At 48.7% G+C, this 9,601-nt stretch overlaps 1 protein-coding gene across 1 annotated transcript in view; it reads right to left on the reverse strand.

Annotated features, from left to right (window-relative positions):
* LOC146198155 (uncharacterized) overlaps positions 1-9,270 on the reverse strand; it is a 32,250-nt gene extending 22,980 nt beyond the window's left edge. The window contains exon 1 of the mRNA XM_084593487.1: positions 7,371-9,270. Within this exon, the coding sequence (XP_084449613.1) occupies positions 7,371-7,810 (440 nt within the window). The 5' untranslated portion in view covers positions 7,811-9,270. The remainder of the gene's footprint in view (positions 1-7,370) is intronic.
* Positions 9,271-9,601: the final 331 nt, after the last annotated feature.

Below are 9,601 nucleotides of genomic sequence, written 5' to 3' on the forward strand. Positions count from 1 at the left end.
GTATTCGCCTTCTCGCAATGCGTGCTGTCATCAAAGATCGTCGTCGGTGCAAAAGCGCCTAAGTCAGCACTGGATGGCTGAACTAAGCTGTTATATGAGAGGTGCTTTAGAGTATTAATAATGTTATATTATTATATTGGAGCTTGATTGTTGCTGCTCCCCTATGTGGTGGTAGTAGGCCGTGGTGGCATGTTGAATAATTGGAAGGAACTGCCAGGATGCCATTTACAATGGAGGCGCACCGACGCTGTTGTAAGCCAAAACAGCACTGTTCAGAAGGAGCTGAATGACTACTAAGTGCTCTTTTTGTTTTCTGCTATAGCGTACGGTATTCAAATAAGCCACACGCAATGTCCTCCTCCGCTCACGCTACGGAATGTCTCACTGAGAAACCACGGAAATTAGCACCGCTTCTGGGGTGCGAGTGAGAGACACAGAAAATATCTGTCCCTGCATTCGGTCGAGCACATCTACGACCGGAAGGAGTCCCTGAACGTGCATGGCTCTGCTCGATACCGGACAATGTTACCAACAAACGCATGGAGGTCGGAAGGGAGCGAGGGAGTGGAGGAGGTGGAATGAACACTGCCGTTTGGGGGGAGACCTTTTTGCTCAGTCCTTGAGTGTTCTTCCATATCAGATTAACACATTTTCCTAAGAAGCATGCTAAATTGTAAAGACAAAAACTATATAAGACATAAATAATATTTAGGCTTGTTACTATAGTTGCATAAACAAATCATAACATTGAATTCGATGTTAAAGCTGTCAATCTTGTGAAAATAGCAAACGATGCGTGATTTTTGAAATTTCAGAATATTTTTATTAAATGCTCATTTATGAACTTTGCATGTTGAAGATTTGATAGGGTACAGGTAGCATTCACGCATTTTTTGCTGGACACGTGATTCAACCACACTTAACCTGCGTCCATCCACTCGGCATCACGAGTGGTTTTAAATGTGTCACCAAAACTATCTCCGGAAAACTACCCTTCGCAACGCTTAACACGAAAGTAAAAAACTATTCTAACATTGCTTAATATTAAGCCTGGTGCGACAGGCGAAGCTCATTTTTAGCAGTTGATTTCTGCTCCGAGATAAGATGTTTTACTGCTGCTGCTACTACTATACGTTGTCATAATATTCGAAGGTATGACAAAACATATTTGCGTAGCCATTGCTGCGTTGTTGAGCCTTCTGGTTCATGTAATGTCCCTTACCAGGGGCCTTTGAGGTATCAAATAAATAAATGTACTTCGTAGCAATGCCGTTATTTTATTTCCTTAACACCTTGCGAAATTTCTTTCGTGGTTTAGTCTATATTAGTGCACGAATGAATAGAGGTCTGTAATATAACAAATCAGGTGAAGTCGAGTTAGATCGCAGCTGGCGATCTCGCACTGAACCCAAACCATACGCCACTCGTTGTTTTGGGTGAGGAACGCAAGTAAGTGACTGAGTTTTGCCTCACAGCGTTGGCCTTGAAAATATTGGAGCCTGCTTTTTTTTTCTCTCTCTCGAAGCCGAAGAACTGTACAGATGGGTATAGAGCATGGGCCTATGGTACAGTGCATTGATGGTGAAAACAAATTACCTTGAAGTGTCCTAGAGTTGTTCATATGAAAAATAGTTTCAAGTCCTGCTGTGAAAATAATTCTAGACTTCGTTTCGTCAGGCCTGCTGTATTCAAATTGGGGAGAAAACAGTTGATAGAAATAAGTTACAACTCGCACCACCTGGCTGACCAGCTTAATATTATGCTGACATCGTGATACCCTAAACCGAAAGCGTTAAAACTGCCCCCATAGCCGGCCAACGTACTACATTTGCGGCAATTTATGAGGCATTTCAAAGATGTTAAAGGTCGTTTTAGCACTGCGGTTATGATAAGTGTGAATATTTTATAGTATTTTTAACGCTCTTGCTTTTTGTGAAAAAATAGACATATTCACCAATTTGTCACTTGTTGACCAGCTTTTAGACATTAGCTTAAATAAAGGCTCGCTGAGCACCGTGGCTACATCGTGTCCAGTAAGATTTCGAACTACGTCTGCAGTCCGCGCCCACACAGCGGCAATCAAACTCTTGAAGAAGAGCATAAAGGCCAAACAACCCGTGCGTGGCAAGAAGAGCATCAAGGACACAGCCCTCCGGGTAGACGCTGCAGAATGCCGACGCGGCCATGCTGCTAGGCCTACTGGGACTCGGCGGAGCCGCAGCTCTGATAATATGGCAAGAATGGGGACGCCAATGGACCCTCCGGTAGTCGCTGTGACTTCTGCAAGCACAACGGCAGGCTGCGGTAACGAGCCTTTACCTGGAGCTAGCACTTGGCCACAGAGCAACGTAGACATTACTTCGAATACGAGGACAACGCTCGGGCCGCTACCCGAGCTAAACGATACACATCAGGCTATGGATGTGCAACAGGAAGTCGTCACTAACGCTTCTCAACGGACACCCCGGCTGGTCAAACTACCTGGGCCACCAGTCAACACACCACCGGCAAAGAAGGTAAGGGCCGCCCCTGATAAGCTAGCATCCGCTTATCCAACACCAGCCTTGCAGAAATCCTTCAGAGTGCATATCAGACCTACAGTGCAGTTTGATATCACTAAGATACCCACCAGAACAATGCAGAGAGTAATAGACGCAGCGCTTGGTACCACAGGCTACCAGGGGTTTGTAAGCCACAGGGCATCTAATACTGTCACAGTACATTTAGCCACCATTGAGGATGCACGCAAAATGACCACAGTAACACAGATTCCAATCACGACAGAGGAGTATCTTCCTGTCCAGACGTATTTTGCGTCAGGTCCAAATACTCAGCGATGTGTCCTCTATGACCTAGACCTACAAGATTCCCCGGAGACGGTGGCCAGAGACCTAATATCAGGAACACATACTGTGTTAGCCGCACGTCGTATGGGGAACAGAGGCACTTTTCTCATCACATTACAGGGACCAGATACTCTTCCGGACAGATTCTACTACAATGGCCGCATAGTGCGACCCAAAACGTACAAACCTAGACCGGTTCACTGTTACAGGTGCTACAGAGAAGGTCATATGCAGAAATTTTGTCCATATGGAGTTAACCCCGAATACATAACTGAATCTGGAGAAGCGAAATTCAAATGCGGCCTATGCAAATCTGATGATCACGATATCACTTCATCTCAGTGTCCGACAAAAAAGCGAAAGCTCGAGTTAGCAAGGGCTGGACGACATAAACAATATGCACCGTTAATGGTTAAAAACAGATTTGCAACTCTGGCCGAAGAGCTGTTTGATGACCCGCTAGAAGAAGAAGAGCCTGTTGAGGTGGTTGCACAGAACAGTGCATCTTTTGCTTCTACGCTAAAACATGGACGACGCACAAAACGGAGCACAGTGGCATTCACTACCGATGATTTTCCGGACCTTAAAGACTGCACAAGCCAGCAGGATGCAATAGAAAAAGAAATTGCGATGCTTTCAGCACAAATTGCACAGCTGCGACAAAAGAAAGCACATATAGCGCAACGACGAAAGGAGAGCTCAGAAAAACAGAAAGAAACGCTTGCAGGCAGTACGACAGCAAGGTTAGTGGATGCTCCGAATTGTAAACCTGCCGATAACATACCTATTTGGAAGGCGGTACTGGACACGCTTACGCAACTGACACACCTCATTCAGAGCAGCTTACATCATGGATAGAAGTAGCCGAAACAAGTGGCAACAGATTACACAATGGAACTGCAGAGGGCTCTGTAATAAAGTTGGGGAAATAAATACAAAATTATTGTACGGTAAGCTACAATCATGGGCGTTCTTGATACAGGAGCACAATAGGTTATATTCAATAGCAGGATATATAGGGTACCATTGTCCTTCTATCCCTGATAAACGAGCAAGAGCAGAGGCCGAAACACCAGGAAAAGCTGCCGTTTACATTAGGGCCAACATTCCCCAAACGCCACTTGACTTGAGCAAGTGGTGCAACACTCAGCAGGAAGTAGTTGCTGTACTCACGCGTCCGAACAAAACGCCCCTTACATTAGTGTCCATGTACGCTAGGCCAAGAAACACAGTGCTTAATCTTGGATGGGTTAAGCATATTCGCCATTCATACCCTGGAATTGCGATACTAATCGGTGGAGATTTTAACGCTCCGCACACCGTATGGGGATATGATTATGATTCTAAAAGGGGTGATCAAGTTCATACTGCCTTCACAGAAATGGAATTTACACTGCTAAATCATCCAGGAGTCGCAACACTACCTGCAACACAAACACGCTCACCAGACTTGACGTGGTGGAAGGGCCCTGGTGCACCACTATGGCAGGCGGAATTAGATGCGTGGGGTAGTGATCATGTCCCCATTGGTATTGGTCTTAATTTGGGACATATGAAGAAAATTCGAAAGAAAGCGTCTGTTACACATTGGGATGGTGTACGGCAGGATACTCGAACGCATTCAGTTAGCCCGAATACTCTCGTTACTACCCTTCAAACGGTACTCAAGGATCACACCATTACAACTACAGTGAACGAAGATCAGCCAACTCCCGACCTGCACCTACTAAAACTTTGGGCACGCCGAAAGCGGGCCGAGATACAGGCTGGTCGCCATCCTGAAGACGTGCAAAGAAGAATTGAGGTAAACAGAGTGACGGCACAGGCACGCCGATATGAAAAACAGCTGGCTCATAGAAGATGGGATGAGTGGTGCAGTCGTTTGGGCTCAGGAACGAATAACAAGGCCCTCTGGAGGACTTTCCATGGCATGGAAAAGAGGCGGCAGGTTAAAGATCATGCAGAAAGTATTAGACTCGCATTACAGCTTACACCAGAAGAGTTTGCAGATCAGGCTGCTGCCCTTTTCTTCCCGAACCACGCACATTATCCGGCGCCTTCACCGACAGTGGATGCGGTTGATAAAACAGGAATAACATTACCATTTACCAAATTGGAGTTATTGGCTGCTATAGAAGAAGCGAATGGTAAAACTGCGCCTGGACATGACGATATTCCTTATGAAGTATTCAAGAATTTAGAAGGAGCCGCAGTTGACGGCTTGTTGGATGTGGTAAATGAGGTATGGCAAGGAGGAGACATTCCACTCGGCTGGAAACACTCGGTGGTGGTAACAATACCAAAGGCTGGGAAACCTCCCACAAGTCTAGAATCTTTGCGGCCTATCTCGCTAACACCCACAATTTGCAAAATCTATGAAAAGATGATAGCCACCCGCCTGTCATGGTGGTTGGAAAGTAATAAAAAATACCATGCTCGACAAATTGGGTTCCGAACAAACCTTGGGACAGAAAATGGACTGGCTGTGCTCGCTGAAGAGGTCATACACGTGTCGCCTTATAGCCACCTAGTGCGCACTGTAGTGGCTACCGACATGGCGAAGGCATACGACAACGTGTTACATGCCAAGATTCTTAGCAACATGGAATGTATGGGCATTCCCTTGCAGGTCATAAAAGCAGTACATAATCTGCTTAAGGACAGGACGTTTTCTATCCGGATAAACGGAAAACAAATTGGCAATTACACCTCGAACAGAGGCGTGCCACAAGGGTCAGTGTTAGCACCTTTATTATTTAATATCGCACTGATCCCATTGGCGTGGAAATTAGCTAAAATACCAGAAGTGGGGTTCATGATATACGCAGATGATGTCACGATTTGGTCTGTTCATAAACAAATTGACAGACAGATTCGGCATCTGCAAGAGGCTTTAAATACCATAGATGAGTACGTGCAAAGTGCAGGCCTGGAATTATCACCTCAAAAGTCCAGTTACATTCATGTTGCCAACAAGAATGGAAGAAAACAATTGGCAACGCAAAGAGTCTCCCTAAAGATTGGAAATCAGGCACTGGAAGAGGTGGACGAGTTGAGAGTTCTTGGCCTAGAAATTCACAAATCCGGCAAAGGAACACAATGGCTTCATAAAGTGAAAAAAGTAGCTGCGACTTCCTTAAACTTGATAAAACGCATTTCGTCTAGGGGAGGAGGAGCTCGAGCGGACATGGCAAGACGTCTTGTACAATCAGTGTTACAGCCGAGGATACTATACCAGGCCCAATTCCAAAGACTCACGAGGCGGCAATGGGCAAAATTGGAAACAATAAATAGAAACGCAATGCGCACTATCACGGCCTTACCAAAACTTACCCCTATCCCTATTCTCCAAGAGTTTGCACAGATAAATACGTTGACAGAATTAATTGAGCAACGAGAGGCAACAAGGGATATGAAGCGAAAGTACGTTACGCCCATAGCATCCTTGTACAACGAAGTGGCAGTTCGAACACCACCAATGGCTGACCCCCCTCCTTGGGAATTCACTACTATCACGACAAACAAGACCACTCGGCTTCGTCGCAAAGAAAAGCTGGCATCTCGACCTCTGGTTGATGCACTTCCAGGTACCTTAATTGCATATACGGACGCATCAATTATAGAAAATGGCGGTAGAACAGCAGCTACTAGTCCAACACACAGCGAACTAAAGGTACATAAAGAATATCTTTTAGAATACCCGGACCCGCTTGTGATGGAACTCTATGCAATCCGCGATGCTATGGAGGCCATAAATAAAATAGATTCGATAACAGAAGCCCACATCTATACAGACTCCTTAGCCGCCATAAAACAACTAAAGAAAGTGACGAAGACGCTATTTGTTACCCAGGAAATCCACGCACTCAATAAAAAAACAAAGATAAGCATCCAGATACATTGGACACAAGACAATGCTGAGAACGCTGAGCAGAGAAAAGTTGACCACCTCACACACGAAGTTCCACACACTAATGCGCCCCCCACCAGGCTCCCTTTCGATGCCCGCTCCGCTGTTTCCATTTTAGCATCCTCTTTAAGGAAAAGTACACGTGCCCTCATTCCCCCGTGTACATTCCCACTCCCTCGTAACTTAACGAGATTGGAGGAGGTTTCCCTTAGAAGGATAAGAGCTGGGGCGGCCCTTACCCCGTCGGTAAAATGCCGATGGGAATCGCAAGCTGAAATCGGACCAACAACATGCCCAAAGTGTTCCACACCAGCTGCAGAAGTGGATGTTCGCCACCTGCTATGGACTTGTGCAGGGACAAGGGAATCAAGGACAAAGATTCTGCGCGAAGTGGGTCTAACCACAACAAGGGAAGATGACTTTTCTAAATGGCTCACCGACAACGCTAAGAGCGGGAGCCTGCTCCGGTTCCTCACGGAAAACCATTTACATGAGTTTATATAATATGTCTTATGGCAAGTTTGCGTAAAAAAAAAAAAAAAAAAAAAAAAAAAAAAAAAAAAAAAAAAATAAAGGCTAACATTGGGGCGCTGTTGAAAGCAGTGTGCACTCACTTCTTGGTTTCGAGCGCCGTGAGACACTTTCCGAGTGCGCTGGAGCCTCTGATGAGCGAGAATGCGGCGCCTGAGAGCCGCGAGCACACGGACACGGTGAAGTTTGAGCCAGCCACGAAGTAGAAGCCCCAGTACTCGTACGTCTGCTTGGGCACAGTCATGGTGAGTGACAGCTCGAGGGTCCTGCCCAGCGGCCGCGTCACCGTGCCGTCCGAGTCGCGGAAGACGTGCGCGTCGAAGCTGTGGTTCATCACCAGCTCCTGACCCGAGCACCACACCGTGGAGATGCGCTCACGCACTGGAATGGTGTCTGACACGGCCATGGCCACCAGCGTGTCCTTGTATACGTTGAAGCGTAGAACAAACGGATAGATGAACAGCACGGCGGCTGCAGCCACGAAGGCCAGCGCCAGGAATGGATGGTGCGAATAGACGTGCATGCTTCAGTCGCACATGCATTCGGCTGTTACTTCCTGTGCAGGCGCACGTCTGAGTCACGTCACAGTCACGTCCAACACCACGGCGTAGACACACGCCGACAACGAGCGTTTCTGCCACTGGGTTCAGAGGCGGTGATCGAGTCTTCGGAGAAGTCCGTGAAGGCGAAGTCTAAGTTCTAAGCCCCAGTGCTGCGAGTGGTACAGAGTGGATTAATCGGTCCAGCTCTGGTAATCCAGCATGGTGGAGGACCACTTGTATGGAACGGTTACTTGAACTCGTAGGAATCACGCTACTGCTATAGCCGGCCTGAAGTGAAGTACTACTACGATTAACATGCAAACAACTCACGCTATTGCCGCTTGATGGCTATTCAGCTGCTGCTGGCTCCTGCTGCATGCCCACTGTTACCAAGCGACGTGACCACGCCGGCCGTGCTCGCGGGACTGTCAGCTTATATGTCGTAAAGCTGTTCGGAGAACAATTCGGTGTTGCATGTGTTGCGACACTGCGTTCGCTGCACGGCTTCCTCGGGTCGATGGCCTTGCATTCGGCGCGTGCATGAAGAGCGCGGACTTTTCCTGGGCTGCCGGTGGCTTGCCTCCCCACAGCCGGACGAGAAAAACTTGGTCTCCCGCAACACAAAGCACGTGGTCCCTTTGCCACACGGCCGAGTGGTGCAATCGACAGTCCTTCCGAGCGCACTCGCCCCGCGCGGTTTTTGCTAGTTGTTACGAAAACGAAACTGTAGAAACCACCTCGTGCCAAACTGACGCCAAGGCCTGTCCACGTTTTCAACTTCTGCTTCTTCAAGGCAGTGTTTCTGAGGAACTGGAGAGCCGAGGGGACTTCCCTCGCAATAGCCTGGGCCACAAATAGCTCGCGCACGCGCGGCGGTCCGAAAAAACACGGAATCGCGGATGGAGCACAGAGCCGGGAACTGAGCGGAGCACGAAGGACCAGCAGCGGGGGGTGGTGGATGCGAAGGCTGCGGTGGTCGAGACACGTGGTGATGAGCGTAAACTCCGATGTGCTACCCAGCGGCGTGTTAACGCGGCTGGCTCGCGAAACTAGCAGCAGCAGAATAGCTTTCGATCTGTCACGCTCGCTTTCTGTGATCGCTTGCCTTTGTTGAGAGGCTCGACGTCGTCGGCGCTAGCGGCGCGCTCAGCTGCGATCCCTTGAGCGCTCAGCTGCTACGAGGAGCGCCGAGGCTCGGTTGCCTACTCGCACGCAGCACGTGGATGCGTTGTTGCGCCGTGCGCCGACGATGCAGCGCGTCCCGTGACGATGTCGCTGTCGTCAGCAAGTCCACTTCGGCACAAATCCCTCTCGTGGACGCGGGAGCGATGCCGAGAGAGCCCGCAACTTACGGCAGCAGCGGCGTTGCAACCACGTCGGTGATCCCTTTCCCACATCGTTCGTACTGAGCGAGGTGTAGACTATAAAACACCGCGTTCACCCACTCTCTTTGTTGGAGAAGGAGCGGCACATCTGTTTGACGCCGTTGGCGATCGTCGCGCGAGGCGCTGCAAGCGCATATGGCCGCCGACTTCTTCGCTTCCTCCTTGTTTCGGCGGCGAAGCAGATCTCCACTGCACTTACGCAACCCCTCGTTGTTATCTGTGAGCGGCGCGCTGCGGCAGCTACTCCTGCGGTCGTGTTTTCATTTTGGCATCCGGCGATTACTCTTCTCCACTCAGCGCGTCCTCGCCGCGGGGGCCGATAGCGGCTGGACGAGGGCCTGATAGGGGGCACGCCGTCCACCCTCTTCGCGGCGATACTCCTTGGCA

The sequence above is a fragment of the Amblyomma maculatum genome, chromosome 2 (genome assembly GCF_055883805.1).
Source record: "Amblyomma maculatum isolate TAMU_Amacu chromosome 2, ASM5588380v1, whole genome shotgun sequence".
In the NCBI taxonomy this organism is placed as follows: domain Eukaryota; kingdom Metazoa; phylum Arthropoda; class Arachnida; order Ixodida; family Ixodidae; genus Amblyomma; species Amblyomma maculatum.